The sequence below is a fragment of the Manis javanica genome, chromosome 14 (genome assembly GCF_040802235.1).
Source record: "Manis javanica isolate MJ-LG chromosome 14, MJ_LKY, whole genome shotgun sequence".
Lineage (NCBI taxonomy): Eukaryota > Metazoa > Chordata > Mammalia > Pholidota > Manidae > Manis > Manis javanica.
The window spans coordinates 87890596-87909410 of record NC_133169.1 but is presented as its reverse complement, the minus strand read 5'-3'; the positions used below and the strand labels follow the sequence as shown (position 1 = coordinate 87909410).

Sequence of the window (18815 nt, the reverse complement as noted above, 5' to 3'; positions counted from 1 at the left end):
TAAAGAAGCAGAAATGAGATGTAAAGCGTTTTAGGTCAGAATTTCTGGGCAGCTGGAGAGCTATCTTATCTCATCTGCTTTGTGGGGATCTGGTTTGTGCGGAGGAATAGGAACTCGAGTTCCCATTCTTTCCTTGCCTGTGTTAGTGAACAGCGACGCTTAGAGTCCTAGCTTAATACTGCGCCGTCTTGTGAAACCAATGCTCAGAGAATCATATTTCTGCTAAATTTGCATAGATGACACTAGTCACTTTTTTCTCACCAAGAATCGAAAGCATTTGGAAAGAGGCTATTTTAAATAACATATATGTTCCCTGGAATTTACCATTTTGTGGCAGTATCTCTTAGGGCCTTGGAGAACAGAAAAAATATTACTTTTCTGAAAATCTTGAACTATCACATTCCACTATCATTTACATTTGTACCATTTTCAATAAGGGCACCAACAAACATACTTTGAACCAACCTACCTAAGGCCAGTTACAAGTGTTGCCATTTTAGGAGTCATTATTTTTTTAATTAAGATTAAGAAATGCTCTTAGATAATATGTGTCTACTTTTAAGAACATGCAAAGGAAGTGAAACTATATAGGCCAAAATGAGATATATATTTACATTACATATAAAACATAGTTAGGATTGACTGCATTGGGAAACTAAGTAAACCACTTAATTGCCAAGATTTGTGTTTAATTGTATATAGATAATATGTATCACAATCACAGTGTGAGATACTAGTGTATTAAAAATAGGGTATATTGTTTTAGGATTAGCAAGAATTTCAAGACCAACAGAAGGTGACTATGAAAGGACAATTGCAGCGCAGATAAGTAATCACCCCTCCCATTGTAGGCCTAGACAAATCAATAAAATACAGTGAAATCAAGATATATTTGCATGTATATATATTTTAACTTATAATAATTGAAACCTAATTATGCTTATGGGAAGAAAGGGTATTGAAGTTACTCACCTGTTGCAGACTGACTGAACTGGAAGTCATTTTAAGATTCCCATTACTGGCAGGATTGCCATTATTGGTACTTTCAAACCAAAAGGCTTCATTACATAGAAGATCTTCAGGTGGAACACCTTCAGGCTTTATGCTGAGAAATTTAAGTTCAGTCTTTGAGGAATGTGAGGCAGCACGTAGATTGTAAGAATAAGGCAAAGTCCCCTCACTATAGCTGGGGAGAATGCCAGGTCCAGCCTTGGAGCAGACACCAGTAGGAAAGCAACTCCAAGCACCGTGGCTGGAGGAACATCGCAAGCTCAGGGCAACGGCCAGAATCACCGCGAGGAGGAAGAGCACCGAGATCAAGGCCAAGGCCAACACCAGGTAAAACTGCAGCTCAGCCTGGGGGTCAGCGGGCGCGGGACGGTCGCTAAGATCCGGCAGCGCCTCGTGGAGGCTGTCCGCGAAGACCAGGTGCAGCGTGGCGGTGGCCGAGAGGGGAGGCTGTCCCCCATCGCGCACAGCGACCAGCAGGCGCTGTCTGGCCGCGTCCCTGTCGCCCAAGGCGCGCGCCGTGCGCACCTCGCCCGTGCGCAGCCCCAGGCTGAAGAGGCCGGGCTCGCTGGCCTGCAGCACGTGGTAGGACAGCCAGGCGTTGTGTCCCGAGTCGGCGTCCACCGCCACCACCTTGGTGACCAGGTAGCCGGGCTGCGCGGCGCGCGGCACCGTGTCGAAGAGCGCCGAGCCGTCGGGCCCCAGCGCCGGGTACAGCACCGTCGGCGCGTTGTCGTTGCGGTCGCCCACCAGCACGCGCAGGCTCACGTTGGCGCCGAGCGCGGGCGAGCCCTGGTCGCGGGCCTGCAGCGTCAGCTCGAAGGCGCGCAGCTGCTCGTGGTCGAAGGCGCGCTGCGCGAACACCGCGCCGCTCTGCGCGCTCACCGACACGTAGGACCACAGCGCCCGCGGCTCCAGGTCGCTGGCCACAATGGAGTAGGAGACGTGGCCGTTGGGCCCCAGGTCGGGGTCGGAGGCGCTGACTTGCGCGATGGAGGCGCCGGGCGGGTTGTTCTCTGCCACGTGGACCACGTAGGAGGCCTGCTGGAAAACCGGCGCGTTGTCGTTGACGTCTGCGACGATCAAGGTGACAGTTCTGTTAGAGGAGAGGGGAGGCTTGCCCCTGTCGGTTGCAGTGATGGTTACGTTGTATTCTGGAGTCTGCTCTCGATCTAGGGCTCCTTCTGTGACCAACTTATATGTGTTTTTTGTTTCTTGAACTATTTTAAATGGGAACTTTCCTTGTAGTTGGCACAGGATTTCCCCATTAAAACCAGAATCTGGGTCATGTGTTTTGATCAGGGCAATGACAGTCCCCAGCTCAGCATCTTCTTGTATATGTTTAGATTCAGAATCCAGCGTTATCTCAGGAACATTATCATTTTCATCCAAAATATTTATTCGTATTTTACAATGTGCAGTGTGACGGCCACCGTCCTTTGCTTGCACCCCAATTGTGTAGCTCTCCCTCTCTTCAAAGTCCAGTCCTCCTGCAGTGGTAAGTTCCCCTGTTTTACTGTCCAGCTTGAACAGATGTCCCACTCTCTTACCAATGTTGATGAAAGAATAGGTGATCTCAGCATTAACACCCTCATCTGCGTCAGTGGCCATCACTTTCAGCACAGAGGAGCCCACCTGCAGGCTCTCTGGAACGCTGACCATGTACATGTCCTGGGTGAACATTGGGGGGTTATCATTTGCATCTGCCACTACCACCCTGATCTGGGTTGTGCAGCTTCTGGCTGGCTCACCCCCATCCACAGCTGTGAGGACCAGGTGATGGAAGGACTGTTCTTCCCTGTCCAGGGAAGCCTTCACTACCAGTTCTGGGTAGCTACTGCCCTCGGGGTTCTCCTTCTGGATCAGTGAGAAGTGGGGATCCGGGCTGAGGTCGTACTGCCGCAGGGAATTGACACCTACATCTGAATCTTGGGCGGATTCCAGGGCAAAGGTGGCTCCAGTTAGGGCCAGTTCACTGATTTCCAGCTCCGTGATATTTCGGCTAAAGGCTGGTGAGTTGTCGTTGATATCCTGAATCACCACAGTTACGTGAAAAAAGTCGAACGGCTTTTCAGCGACCATCTCAAATTCCAGAACACAGGTCGGCTTCTTGCCACAGATCTCCTCTCGATCTATACGGTCGCTCACTAGTAAGTCCCCGTTCTCGGTGCTCACTGTAAAGAATTTCTTCTCTGCACTAACCCGCAGGTTCCGAGTAGGCAGATTGCGCACGCCAAGCCCCAGATCCTTGGCGAGGTTCCCCACCACGGAGCCCCTGGGCAGCTCCTCGGGAATCGTGTAGCGGATCTGTTCCGAAAGCGCCGGGTAGAACAAAGGCAGCAAGAAGAGAAATGGCATTCGTCTCTGCCCATCCCGGCCCTTAGGTCCCAAGCGGTTTTCCATCTCTCTTTCTGCGTCTTTGCCTTTCTGATTCCGAACAGCTGCGATCGCTAAATGATCCTAAGAATTCACTGAAAAGGAATAACGCCTTGATTTGTCTTGGCGGGCAGATTCTCTGATATCTCTGCGGCAGAGTGCCGGGGAGAGTGCACAGTTTCCCCGACTCTGCCGTCCGCTGGCGATTCCCTTGCCTCTGGGGGAGCTGATATTTCGCTCAGTACTAGCCAACAGCGGCACCCCGCGCCTCGGCTGCAGAACTGCAAGCGTGGTTACCAAAAAAGCTCCACGTCAGAAGCCGGAGAGAAGAAAATTCTGTGTTCTGATACAGATAATCGTTCTTCCCATTTTACAAGGGCTTTAACATTTTAAATACTTACTATGTCTTCGGCCTGGCTTTAAGTTCTTTAAACTTGAACGTTATCCATCCAAATCAATTATTTTTACTCGTCAAAGAGCATAAGTACCTTGCTGGGAAGCTTATTAGTATCATTATGTTTTCAGTTTCCATTTTCATAAAATGGCCACAATAAGATCTTTCCAGTGTACCTTAGTAGAAATGAGGACCTTAGTAGAAATGAGGACCAAACAAAATAATATATAGAAATGATACAAATAAAAGAATGTTTGGTGGTAGAAGGCATAATCTGAAAATTCTTGAAGTGTCATCTTGATATGTATTGTTATTCCACTGCTTTTTTCTTCTTACAAACGTTATGTATTTCATAGCTTCTAGTTTTATCATGTATTTCACTTTCTTCTGTCTTATCTTCATTACCTTCTCCCCAAAATAACTGGTAGGCACGCAAGGAGAGTGGTAGTCTTTAAAAAGTAGAAATCTGTTAAGAAGCAGGAGACTCCTCTCCTTTGTTTCCAAGTGTCAACTTATAGTTAACTGACAATGACTAAAATTATTCCACTAATCTTATTTTTCCACACTACTTACCATTGTCTTTAATTGCTCTGTTTTTGCACAAATAGCCTAGCAGTGCTGAGTTATTTAGATTTTTGGGGTGAAGTATGAGTCCTTATATATTCCAAATAAAGTAATATATGTTGTCCACTTTTCCTTGATCCATAGGTTACTATCTGATCATGCCAGCCCTTTGTTGCTGACATTCTTCTCTTATCAGTGAGCATGACAATTTCCATGTGTTTGATAGGTGTCTTACAGTTTTAATTCCATTTCTAAATTAGAAATCTTGATAAATTGTTTTTTAACCTAAAGAATATATTATCATTCTAAAATTTGGCAAGTATGTGGCAATGTTGAACTCATTTAATTGTGGAATAGCATTACAGCCTCTTAAACTGTTCATTGTATCCAGGATTCTAGACAGAAACTCATTAACATCTCTACATCATACAAATATAAAAACCCTACTAACTCAAAACTTTGCTCCAAAACATGACTGGGCAAGTGCCTTTCCAACATTGTGTGAACACGTCAATTAATATAGGGAAATTACTTTTTCAGCACACGTATGAAACTAAAGATTCAAAAAGGAGTGTACAGTATTAATACTATATACTGTCAAGGGTATTGGATCAAGCATTTGATTATGTAAAGTCTACTGAAGTTTACAGACGCTTCAAAGGTATTTTTCCATTGCATGAAAAAGTTACCTCAGGACACATACCCAAATCTATACAACCTTTTCTTTGAAATATAATGGAAAAGTGAGCTTTCATGTAAGGAATGAATGAGATCAGTATCTATCATACAGATTCTCTTGTTACTCTTTGGACACATTCTCTAGTCATTGTGTCTGCACATTTTACCTTGAGGTCAGAACTGTCCATATATATATATACATAATCGTATCCTCTTCAGAAGAACGTTAAACATAAAAATCAACAGGTCCTAGGTTCCCAAAGACATCAATAAGCCTTGCATGTGGCTCAGTAATGTAGCTTACTATCCCACTGATTATATCTTATTGCCATTTCCCCCATCTATTCACATTGAAGATGATGTTCTAGCTGTTAAAAGTGCAAGATTTGAAAGGTTGAAAAATCTTTTAAAAGAAGCTTCTGAAAATCATCTTCAGTAAATCAGATGCCAAAAATGAATAGGGGCAGTCTTCCACTACACAACAGTTTTACTCATGAAATTTTAGGCCCATAGACCAACATTTCATTAAGAAAAATCTATTCATTTATGATGAGCACATCCCTGAAAAATTAATTTAAATTTCAAACTATTTTTAAGTTTAATTGATTTTCCAAATACAAGCCTTAGACTATGTAATGAAGCAGAATTGTACCTACACCTGCAGAAATGCAGACATTCAAGTAGAATACTGATTTTGAAAAGTAAACGGATTACCTGTAACCAGAAGATGCCAGGTGTATGGCATATATGTACTTGATGAAAGAAACAGTATCTAATTCTTTGGCGATTTGAAACAGCATCACAAAGTAGAATTCTAAAGCCCCTTCTCACTAATTTCTTCTCTGAACAAATAAACATATCCAATTATGACATGGTTTAACCCAAACTTACTAGATTTCATAATGCAACAGATATTATCATCACTATAAATGTAATCTGTTTTTTTTCCTGGTATTTATCTTGCAGAAGTTTTCTGTGTTCTTCCACTTATACAAACACTATTAAGTATTTCCCTATGCAACCAACAGGTATACTAAAATATCAGTGCGTACATATCCTTTCCCTATCGGTGTTCAGAGGGACACTCAAAAGAGAACACTGCATCTAACAATGTGACCTATTCAAACAACTCTTCTACTAACGCAACAACAGCTCTAGTACAAGAAAGTCTTAAGGTAAAGTGAGTATGTTTAACCACTTTTTAAAAAGTACTTCTTCCACCGAGTCTGTGGCTACCAGCTACACTTTCTAAATATGTCCTTATTGAAAAAAAAAGAAGACACTAAATCCAAAATACAATTTGAAAACAATGCAGAAAACGTCTATTATCAAATAAGTTTATCTAAATAATGAACATAAGTATTCACTATGTCACCAACTTTCAGTGTGGCGGGAAAATGATTGAGGAAGCGAAGAAAATACTAAAAGCATTCCTACTGAAAAAGAAAACTCACCTGAATAACTTCTAGTTCTTCATTTATATTTATCTTCTCAGATATCAGAAGAGGCTCGCTTTTCGCACAGCTCTCCTGGCTGATGAGCGTGTCCGCGTAGTTGGGCTGGGGGAAGATCACGTGACTCTCCCGCGAGTCCGCAGTGAGGGACACCTCGTGGGAATAGGTCTGCAGGAAAGCCCGCACCCCGTCCACGCCCACAAAGGGCGAGGCCCCCACGCCCACCAGCCCGCCGCCCACGGCCGGCAGCAGACGCGACGCGTGCCAGCGCCTCAGCCTGAGGGCCAGCAGCACGATGACAAAGGCGAGGAAGACGCAGGAGACCGCGGCCACTGCCACCACCAGGTACAGCGTGAGGCCAGAGGCGTCCGGGTCGGCCGGGGCCTTCATGCTGTCCAGGTCGGCCAGGACGTCTGGGATGCTGTCGGCCACGGCCACCGTGAGCGTGACGGTGGCCGAGAGAGGGGGCTGGCCGTGGTCCTGGACCGCCACCACCAGGCTCTGCTTGAGCGCGTCTCTGTCCAGCAGGGCCCGCGCTGTGCGCACCTCGCCCGTGTGCAGCCCCACCGCGAAGAGCCCTGGCTCGCTGGCCTTGAGCAGGCGGTAGGACAGCCAGGCGTTCTGGCCCGAGTCTCTGTCCACCGCCACCACCTTGGTCACCAGGTAGCCGGGCTCTGCGGAGCGGGGTGCCAGCTCCACGCCTGTGGAACCGTCGGTAGGGAAGACGGGGTACAGGATCTCTGGGACATTGTCGTTTTGGTCTAGAATGAACAGGCTCAGAGATACATTGCTGCTCAGTGGTTGGTCTCCACTGTCCCTGGCTGTCACCCACAGATGCAGGTCTTTAACCTGTTCATAGTCAAAAGATCCCAATGCATATAGGGTGCCAGTGTCGGAGTTGATGGAGACATAGGAGGATAGAGGCATTCCTTGAACCATATCCTCCTCCAGAGAATAAGTGACCTGCGCATTGTTGCCATTGTCAGGGTCGTGGGCAGTCACAGATAAGATCGAGATGCCTCTGGGATTGTTTTCTGGAATGTAGGTGGAGTAGGAAGTGTGAGGAAAGATGGGAGGATTGTCATTGATATCTGCCACTTTTAGGAAGATGTGGTTTTCTGCAGACAGAGGTGGATTTCCACTGTCAGTGACAGTTACCGTGATATTATAATCTGAGATTTCTTCTCTGTCCAGTGCACTGGTTGTTAACAAATGATAGTAATTACCAAATGACTTTTCCAATTTGAAGGGCAAGTTCCTGGGGATAGAGCATGCAACTTCACCATTCTCTCCAGAATCACCATCATGCACGCTAAACAGCACAAGTATGGTTCCAGGAAGACAGTCTTCAGAAACAGGACTTGTGAGAGAAGTAAGGACCACTTCGGGGACATTGTCATTCACGTCCTGTACCGTGACCAGCACTTTAGCACTGGCAAGAAGGGCACCTCCATCTTGAGCTACCACTTCCATGAGGTAGAATCTGGATTCTTCATAATCCAGTGACTGCACAGTTGAGATTTCACCCAGGCTGGAATCAAGTTGGAAAGTCTCTGAAATTTTGTCGTCTTCGTTGCGAAAAGAGTAGATGAGTTTCCCGTTTATTCCCTCATCTGGGTCCGTAGCGATTACTGTGAGCAGCCGAGTACCCACAGGTATGTTCTCTGGAACACTCACTCTGTACTCCGATTGAGTAAAGAGAGGTGCATTATCGTTTGCGTCGAGGACCACCACGCGGATGTGTGTAGTACTGGAGAGTGTGGGGTTTCCGCCATCCAAAGCTGTGAGGAGGAGATCATGAAGGGCCACTTTCTCGCGGTCCAAGGGCCGTTCCAGTACCAGCTCCGGGTATTTTTGTCCATCAGTTCCAGTTTTCTCATCCAGAGAGAAGTGCGTATTGGAACTGAGCTGGTAACCCTGGAGGGAGTTAACACCCACATCCGCATCTCGAGCGAAGGGAAGCACTAACCTCGTTCCCATAGCCGCATTTTCAATAACTTTTACTTTTACTTCCTCATCACGGAAACGTGGGAAGTTGTCATTAATATCTATTATTTCTACTTCTATTTCATAAATTTTCATTTTATCCTCTACCAAGATGTTAAAGCTCACCAGGCACTGCGCGCTCTGAGCGCAGAGCTCCTCCCGGTCTATCCTGCCCGCGGTGACCAGGCTGCCGCTCCGCGCGTTCAGGGCAAAGAGCTGCGTCCTGCCTCGGGAGACGATGCGCACTCCGCGCTCCGCCAGCTCCCGGGGCTCCAGACCCAAGTCCTGGGCGATGTTGCCCACGAAGGAGCCTTTGTCCAGCTCCTCGGGCACCGAGTAACGGATCTGCCCGGCCCCAGCCCCCAACAACGTCCCCAGGAGCACGAAGTGCAGGAGCAGCCCTCTGCAGCCCCAGCCCCTCAGTGCCTCCGCCATTGCCTTCTCTCCTACCAGTTTTCTCTTAGTCCTGGTTCCAGCCTGCTGTTTCCTTATTTCTTTAAAACCAAAGGGAATACATTCTGTGGCGGAAATGGGAGAGAGGAGCGAGTGGGAGGCTTTTCTCGGCAGTGGGTAGGGTCTGTGCGGGTTTCCGGCGGAGCAGAAGAATCGGCTCGCAGCAGTGGCAGCTTCTTTCCCACTTTGGTGAACAGCGACGCTCAGAGTCCTAACCAGTTACTACACCAATTCTGTTTATATATCATACATGTTTGGTTATGTGTTTTATTTCTAATAATTGTTTTATCCATAACGTATTACTGCATGACATTCTTATATTTAATTATGATTTAATTCTAAAATAGCAAAGTATTTTCACAAACCATTTGATCAATGCAATTATTAGATACTTTACTTCTTTACAAAAATGTTATATAAAGTGCCATTGAGCCTATATCCTTTATTTGCCTCTTACCTATATTGGGTCCATTAAATTAGGACATTAGAATTCTTACTTTTGTAGGATTTAATATTTCATCTTTTTGTTTGGATTTTATTTATGAAAACACACCCATTTGTACATAGGAATGCCAAGAAAGCAAACCCAGCCCTCAGTGCACCTTTTTGCAAAAAGGCCTACTGATTGATGCAAAGTGTATTAGCTGTCATACACAGAAAAAAGAAAGGGACATTTTGTTACTTGTTAGGCCTTTGAAAAAGTTTCTAGGATTCACACTAAGAAAATGGAAGCTACATTATATCAGACTGACAGTTTGAGTTATTACGCAGTATTCATATTTTCTTATTACCATGTCTAAATTGGAGTTAGACATTTCACAGTGACACTCTCTTGGGAAAATCAGTATGGTGGCTGTAGCAGAAAAGATTTTAGTTCATCATCCATGCAGAAAAACATGTCCATATACTTGTCAGAGAGAGCCAGTAACTGGCCTTTCTATGTTGAAACAGATACTTAATGTTATCTATCACCTTTATATGGTAGAAAAGAAAACCTCATGACTGAAAAAAATTTGAGAGCCCATTAAGTGAGAGAATGACAACTTCATAGGAATATGAAGAATTTCTATACCTATAATTAGAAAACTCAAAAAATTAAGTTTTAAGTAAACAGTGTGAGTATAGGTTGCAAATTTTTCTCAATGTACAATTTTTCACAAAAGCAACTTGTTACTATGCATGAGAGAAAGATTTCTCCCACTTAGTAAGTGCACTCTTAGTAGCAGACAGTGGAGACCTCAAACTGTCCATACCTTTTAAATAGATCTGGGATTCCAAGACACATAGCTCATAAAGACACTTACAGCGTCGGTATTAAAGTTAGGCCTACCATATTTTGCTGCTGACAAGCCATGAAATTTAAGTAAAATTCTTTCTTTCTTTGGTTCCTGGTTTCCCCAAACTAGTAATTGGGAGCTCTCTTTACCCTTAAGGGCTATAATTCTAAAAGGAAGAAAAACTAAAATTTGAGTAATAAAGAACCCTCATGGTGAAAGGAAGAGCTTAAAGTCCCAATAGTAATAAACCTTCAGAGAGAAGGAATGTAAAGAGGAGGAAAAAAGTGAAGTAAGTCATGTAGTAAAGGCCTGTGATTATGGACAAATACCTCTCACACATCCATAGAAAACCTATGCCAAATATTTGGGTAGAAAATATTAAGGCAGAACACTGCCTAAATTTGATCCACAAGACAATAAATTACGAAATAGAGACTCCTACCACAGTTAGGTGATCTGTTAAATACTCAAACCCAAAGTGAAAATAAGTGAATTAAAGCTCACCTTTAAGATAGTATCTAAGGGAAATGGGACCACAGCATCTCCATGATTTGTAGTCGGTATCCAAGAGGCATCTTCACAGAGGAGGTCCTGAGGGGGAACCACTTCCGGGGTTACGTTGAGAAATTTAAACTCTGTCTTATCTGACTGGGCGGCAACACACAGATTGTAGGAATAAGGCAAAGTTCCCTCACTGTAATTGGAGAGAATCCGAGGTCCAGACTTGGAACTGAGACCAGGCTGAAGGCAGCCCCAAGCACAGGGACTGGAAGAGCGACGCAGGCGCAGGGCAATGGCCAGAATCACCGCGAGAAGGAAGAGCACCGAGATCAAGGCCAAGGCCAACACCAGGTAAAACTGCAGCTCAGCCTGGGGGTCAGCGGGAGCGGGGCCGTCGCTAAGATCCGGCAGCGCCTCGTGGAGGCTGTCTGCGAAGACCAGGTGCAGCGTGGCGGTGGCCGAGAGGGGAGGCTGTCCCCCATCGCGCACAGCGACCAGCAGGCGCTGTCTGGCCGCGTCCCTGTCGCCCAAGGCGCGCGCCGTGCGCACCTCGCCCGTGCGCAGCCCCAGGCTGAAGAGGCCGGGCTCGCTGGCCTGCAGCACGTGGTAGGACAGCCAGGCGTTGTGTCCCGAGTCGGCGTCCACCGCCACCACCTTGGTGACCAGGTAGCCGGGCTGCGCGGCGCGCGGCACCGTGTCGAAGAGCGCCGAGCCGTCGGGCCCCAGCGCCGGGTACAGCACCGTCGGCGCGTTGTCGTTGCGGTCGCCCACCAGCACGCGCAGGCTCACGTTGGCGCCGAGCGCGGGCGAGCCGTGGTCGCGGGCCTGCAGCGTCAGCTCGAAGGCGCGCAGCTGCTCGTGGTCGAAGGCGCGCTGCGCGAACACCGCGCCGCTCTGCGCGCTCACCGACACGTAGGACCACAGCGCCCGCGGCTCCAGGTCGCTGGCCACGATGGAGTAGGAGACGTGGCCGTTGGGCCCCAGGTCGGGGTCGGAGGCGCTGACTTGCGCGATGGAGGCGCCGGGCGGGTTGTTCTCTGCCACGTGGACCACGTAGGAGGCCTGCTGGAAAACCGGCGCGTTGTCGTTGACGTCCGCTACGTGCAGGGTGATGCTTATGGTAGAAGAGAGGGGCGGCTTGCCCCTGTCGGTGGCCATTACCGTGACGTTGTACTCCGGGGTCAGTTCCCGGTCCAGGGCCCCGTCTGTCACAAGCTTGTAATAGTTCGTAGAGTAAGATTTCAATATAAAGTTGGCCTTTCCCAAGATGTGGCAGTAAACTTCTCCATTTTCTCCAGAATCTCTATCTCTTGTTTTTATCAAGGCAATCACTGTTCCTAGTGGTGAATCCTCCGGTAGAGGAGTAAATACAGAAGTTACAATCACTTCAGGGGCACAGTCATTCTCATCGATAATTTCAACTTCAATGCTGCAATGGGCTGCTAGATCTCCAGGATCTTTTGCTTCTATATGAAGATTGTAACTATTAGCAGTTTCAAAATCAAAGTTATCCTTTGTCGTGATTTCTCCTGTTCTTTTATCTAAGTTAAAAAACTGTTCCACTTGTTCGTCCACATTGTGAAAGGAGTAGGTGATCTCTGCATTGACACCCTCGTCCTGGTCGGTGGCTGTCACTCTAAGCACAGAAAAACCTGGGGGCACGCCCTCCTGTAGTTTGACCTTATACACGTCCTGGCTGAACACTGGGGGATTGTCGTTGGCATCGGTGACTTGGATTTGTATCTCGGTGGTGCCACTTTGGGGTGGGTTCCCACCATCTACAGCTGTGAGGATCAATTGATGGAAATTCTGCTCTTCTCTGTCCAGAGAATGCATCAGAATCAACTCAGGATACTTACTTCCATCTGGAGTCTGTCTCTCTGCGAGATCAAAGTGCTCATTGTCTTTGAGGTGGTATATCTGTAATGAATTAGGACCAGCATCCGAATCCAGTGCCGGGTCTAGTGGAAATGTTTTACCTGGCTTAGTGGATTCTCCTATTTTTAAATCAATCTTGCTCTGTTTGAACATCGGAATGTTGTCATTTATATCCTGTACTGTTACTGCTATGTGGAAAATATTCAGTGGGTTTTCAGCAACAGTATCGAAATCCAGAATACATAGAGGTTTCCTCCCACAAATCTGCTCTCGGTCTATCCTGTCACTCACAAGTAATTCCCCGCTCTCCGGGTTAATGGTAAAATATTCCTTCTCCGCGCTAACCCGCAGCTTCCGGGCCGGCAAATCCCGGACACTGAGCCCCAGATCCTTTGCGAGGTTTCCTACCACTGAGTTCTTGGCCAGCTCTTCGGGAATTGAATAACGGATTTGGTCCGGGAGAACCCCGCGGAACAAAGACAGCAGGAAGGGCAACCATACCTGCCGCCAGCGAGCCGGGCTGCTCCTCTCAGCGCTCTGCCTCATCCTCTGCCTCCCTCCAGTGCTGCTCTGTTCCTTGGCCGGGAGGAGGAAGAACACTGTGGATGGCAAAATCCAGGGTAAGACCACCTTTCCTGCTTGTTTTCCGAATGCGAATCTGTACTGGTCCCGTGTGTGGCTGGTTTGAGCTGGAAGTTACCCTTTCAAGAGACTTCCCGAATGCTTCTCGGATATCTTCACTCTTCTTTTGACCTACAGCGACGCCCAGAGGACTTCCCATGAAACTGCACCGATGGCTTGTAAATGTTTTTCGAAGAACTAATTTTACTTTTCTTTTTTGGATTTGTAAAGAGTATTTATTTGTTTTTAAGTAGATAAACATTCATATAGTTCCACATGCAAAGGGTATATAAGGCATATTGTATAGGCTCTTTATTTGCTTTCAACAACACATTTCTCCCAGGAGAGACAAGAAACATCATTCCAGAGATATTGTGCATAGTGTAGCACGTTTTTATAAATTTCTACCCCTTTTAGACATAAATGGAAGTATATGACATAACATGTTCTGCATTTTGCTCTTTTCATTTATTATATCTTGAAGATCATTTCCTATTAGTCCATAAGGTTTCCTACCTATTTTTATAGCAATGTAGTATCACCATATATTGTACAGTAATTGAACCAGAAATATTATTTTCTAAAAGAAACCTAGTTTCCATTCAAACAAAAACATATTTCCCATGTGATATCAGGTTATAAATGTCTACAGCTCTTCTAAGCATTTAAAATATGCATCACTCTCATTCTGGAACATACTCTTAATGCCAGCATCCAAATATGTTTGAAACTATTTCAGGCCAATTGATATTTCCAAATCACCTTTTAAATCTTCACATTTTAAATAATCTCTCCTTAGGTATGATTTGTCTCTGAATATTCATTTATTTCCTTTCCCTTTGCCAGTAATTTTGTCACATCACATTCATGTTGTCTCTAAGTTTGCATCACAGTTAACCACGAAAACAAAAGCAGTTAGGAATTAATACTCCTTAACTTGACCTGAGGCATAGTCCACAGTCTATTGCTACAATTGTCAGGTATCTAAAGACAGGTAATTTGCATAGGTCTAGATATTCATGATTCTGAATTAACTCACAGACTGAAGTGAAAGCACAAGGAACAAAAGTGTTGCATATTCTTTGCATACAACATATTTTCCCATATAGAAGATCATCTCAGAGCCACACAGTGACAGAGTTATCTGAGAGCAATTTGCAGGAACAGGAATGAGGCATACTTGGTAAATAGCATAAATCACATCAGTTCAGAGTCCAAGTTAACCAACCTTTCTAAGTGATGCAAAAGAAGATTTTTTAAAAAGTTATGTTTTCCTTAGAAATAAAGAAGTGTCTCATAGTGATGCCATAATAGTCATTTGGAAATTACTAAAATTACTCCTACAACCTACTTAAATACTGGTGAAATAAAATGGCCAATATTTTGGGGAATCACAGAAGTGCACCAAAGGAATCACACATAGTCACTGCTGGTGTATGACACAAACTACAAAAACAAATATTTGAAATATGCCAATCCAGTTGAGAAATTATCCCTTTAAAGTTATATCAAAACATTGATTATTCCCCAGTATTTATCAACTGTCATTGTTTAATTATAGTGAAAATACCCTTTCAAGGAAAGAAAAGTAAACTTCAAGCAAAGTATATTGGGGTGTGAAAAGAAGAACTTTAAAAATACTTAGATTCAACAATAGCCCCATAAAAGAGAATGCTTTAATATTAATTTGCACAATCATCTTCCATTTTACAGTTCTAATCTGTTCTTCCACTAAAATGCCTAAAGGAAAAAGGCATTTAAAGAGAGATGGTCCGAGGTATAAGATTAAGAAACTCCTGCTGAAACATAACCAAATGAAGAGTATAAGAGATGAGAAATACACAATTTTGAGATGTAGTCACCATTACTAAGTATTATTGAAGGATCATCTGCCTCACTCCTTTAAAGCAGGGGGATACTAAAAAGAAGTGCCTTGATTTGGTATATTACCTATTTTATACAACTGGAGACATTTACAGCTCTTTGCCTACGTTTCAGTGTGGTAAGATTAACTCACCTTAAGTAGATTGGGGTCTCCTTTCATTTCAAGTAAATCCTGAGATATCAGAAGAGGCTCGCTTTTCCCACAGCTCTCCTGGCTGACGAGCGTGTCCGCGTAGTTGGGCTGGGGGAAGATCACGTGACTCTCCCGCGAGTCCGCAGTGAGGGACACCTCGTGCGAATAGGTCTGCAGGAAAGCCCGCACCCCGTCCACGCCCACAAAGGGCGAGGCCCCCACGCCCACCAGCCCGCCGCCCACGGCCGGCAGCAGACGCGACGCGTGCCAGCGCCTCAGCCTGTGGGCCAGCAGCACGATGACAAAGGCGAGGAAGACGCAGGAGACCGCGGCCACCGCCACCACCAGGTACAGCGTGAGGCCAGACGCGTCCGGGTCGGCCGGGGCCTTCATGCTGTCCAGGTCGGCCAGGACGTCTGGGATGCTGTCGGCCACGGCCACCGTGAGCGTGACGGTGGCCGAGAGAGGGGGCTGGCCGTGGTCCTGGACCGCCACCACCAGGCTCTGCTTGAGCGCGTCTCTGTCCAGCAGGGCCCGCGCTGTGCGCACCTCGCCCGTGTGCAGCCCCACCGCGAAGAGCCCTGGCTCGCTGGCCTTGAGCAGGCGGTAGGACAGCCAGGCGTTCTGGCCCGAGTCTCTGTCCACCGCCACCACCTTGGTCACCAGGTAGCCGGGCTCTGCGGAGCGGGGTGCCAGCTCCACGCCTGTGGACCCGTCGGTGGGGAGGGCGGGGTACAGGATCTCGGGGGCGTTGTCGTTCTGGTCCAGAATGAACAGGCTCAGGGACACGTTGCTGCTGAGCGGTGGGTCTCCACTGTCGCTGGCTGTCACCAGTAGCTTCAGCTCTTTGACCTGCTCATAGTCGAAGGAACGCAATGCATACAGGACTCCAGTATTAGAGTTGATGGAGACATAGGAGGAGAGAGGTGCCCCCTGGACCATGTCCTCAGCCAGAGAGTAAGTGACTCTGGCATTCTCAATGCTGTCAGGGTCCTGAGCAGTCATGGTTAAAACAGAAGCTCCCCTTGGGTTGTTTTCAGGAAAGTAAGTGGAATAGGAAGCATGAGGGAAGGCAGGTGGGTTGTCATTGATGTCTGCCACCTGAAATGCAATGTGAGTTTGTGTAGACAGTGGTGGAGTTCCATGGTCAGTGGCAGTTACCGTGATATTATATTCTGAGACTTCTTCCCTGTCCAGAGTTCTTTGTGTCAACAACCGATGATAATTTCCGTAGGTCTTTTCAAGTGTGAATGGTAGATTATCAAGAATAGAACACGTGACAAGGCCATTCTCTCCTGAGTCACTGTCATGCACATTGAAAAGTGCAATTACTGTGCCTGGGGAAGAAGTTTCTTGGATAGAGCTGATAAGAGATGTAACAGTGACTTCTGGAGCATTGTCATTTACATCCAGAACTGTCACCAGTACCTTACTTCTGGCTCGGAGACCAGGTCCATCATGGGCTTCTACATCTATATCATAGAATCCAGAGTCCTCATAATCTAGATCTCCCAATATTGTTATGTCCCCACTCAGAGAATTCAACCGGAAGAGCTGGGATATTTTATCTCTTACTTTACGAAAGGAATATGTTACTTCTCCATTGACTCCTTCGTCTGGATCAGTGGCTTTTACAGTCAGCAGCCGGGAACCCACTGGAGCATTCTCCCGAACACTCACATGGTACTCGGACTGAGTGAATACGGGGGCATTGTCGTTGGTATCCACAAGTGTTACATGAATCTTGGCAGTGCCTGAGTGAATCCGGTCACCTCCGTCGAAAGCAGTGAGAACGAGGTGGTGAACAGCCTCTTCCTCGCGGTCCAGGCTGCGCTCCAGCACCAGCTCCGGGTACTTAATCCCATCTGCTCCACTTTGCACGTCCAGGGAGAAATGAACATTTGAGCTGAGCTGGTAACCCTGCAGGGAGTTTACCCCTACATCTGGATCAAAAGCCTCAGGAAGAGGAAATCTAGTCCCAGGAATTTCATTTTCAGTGACTTTTATTTCCCTTTGCTCTGTCCCAAAGTTGGGTGCATTATCATTAACATCGATTATCTCCACTTCTATCCCAAAAATCTTCACTTTGTCTTCTAGAAGAATCTCCAGGCTTACTACACAGTTTGGAGATCTGTCACAGAGCTCCTCCCGGTCTATCCTGCCCGCGGTGACCAGGCTGCCGCTCCGCGCGTTCAGGGCAAAGAGCTGCGTCCTACCTCGGGAGACGATGCGCACTCCGCGCTCCGCCAGCTCCCGGGGCTCCAAACCCAAGTCCTGGGCGATGTTGCCCACGAAGGAGCCTTTGTCTAACTCCTCAGGCACCGAGTAGCGGATCTGTTCTGCCCGGATTTTCCATATGGCCCCTAGAAGAACGCAGATCCCGACTAGCCGGCTGCAGTCTGGGCGATAAGGAGGAGCCGCCATTCCAGCACCGCCGCGAAATAGCTGTTGCTTCAGCGTTCGCTCAGTGGAGGCCTTGAGGAGCCCCAGGATCTTTGGGGTCCTAGATAATGCGCACTCACCGTTGGATGTTGGCGCTTTCGGGGTTCAGTTTGAAGCTTTCATAAAGCCTCAGGGTCAGTGCTTTGTGAGGCAGAAATTTTATGGTTCGGATTAAATTCCTGGTGTCTTTTTCCCCCCGATTGGTGAACAGCGACACTCAGAGTCCTAAACTGTTACTGCAATCCATTCTTAGTAAAGCCTCACTTTGTGTATACTTCTTTTCCATATCCTTTTTCTCCCAAAAGAGTAAGTCAAACTTCTGTTTTTATTTGCATTGAAAATCCAGGAACTACCCAAAGCTTCTGTTCAGTAAGCCTTATAAAATACTTTTCTTTCAAATAAAATGTTTTTTTTTCTAAGCATTTTTTCTACCTCCTTTAAATTTATGCACTATTTACCCTCATAGCAACTTTCAGTACAGTTTATGGTGTAAAGGACACATTGATCCCTCCACCAAACAAGGGTGGACTTGAAGAATGGAAGAACAGGTAGGCAAAAAGTGTTCAGGGAGTAGGAGTTCCGGGTTCTAGACCCAACCTATGCAGAAACAAGCTTCCTCATACGAATTGCCCCTTTATAATCAAGGCAACTTTTTAATTCCCTTGTAAGAAAATATGTACTCTTTGAGAGCTAGTCTTACCCCTGTACAAATGGGTGTGGCAAATAAAATAGATTTGGGAAGATAACTTGCTCCTTAATTTTGTATACAGAAGATTCTTAGGCGACAAGCATGTCTGTGCTTATCATGTTCACAGTGTGTCCTCAAACTTTAGAAGTGCATCTTTCATAGAGTATACACTCAAATAGTTTTCCAGTGTTTAATGAGTGAGTCACTAATGCAACTCCAAAGCCTAAAACAATAGTTAAATTATTTTGATCTTAAACATAAATAATAAAGGTAAGAAGGCAGAAGAGTTAAACTGAGCACTATAAAGAGCAGACAATGTTTCAGTAATCTTTTTCACATAGGGACTCATCCAGAAGGTATTATTTTAATATTATGTATAAGTTTACTTTAGCTTTGATTTTAGAAATTAACCAGCAAAAGGAAAGATTTTAGTATATATGTTATATACTAAACATTTAGTTGTATATGTTATCATTGC

General features: G+C 46.0%; 1 protein-coding gene across 8 annotated transcripts in view; it reads right to left on the bottom strand.

Annotated features, from left to right (window-relative positions):
* LOC108392751 (protocadherin gamma-C4) overlaps positions 1–18815 on the bottom strand; it is a 153965-nt gene that overhangs the window by 114056 nt on the left and 21094 nt on the right. For 2 of the 8 annotated variants that reach the window (XM_073221849.1, XM_073221853.1), the window contains exon 1: positions 973–6431. The exons of 2 other annotated variants lie outside the window; for them this stretch is intronic. In XM_073221849.1, the coding sequence (XP_073077950.1) occupies positions 973–3411 (2439 nt within the window). In that variant the 5' untranslated portion in view covers positions 3412–6431. Of the gene's footprint in view, positions 1–972; positions 6432–6474; positions 9929–10694; positions 15153–15207; positions 17785–18815 lie in introns of those variants that run through there. 4 more of the 8 variants (XM_037016266.2, XM_037016265.2, XM_037016268.2 and 1 more) reach the window with 4 other exon arrangements.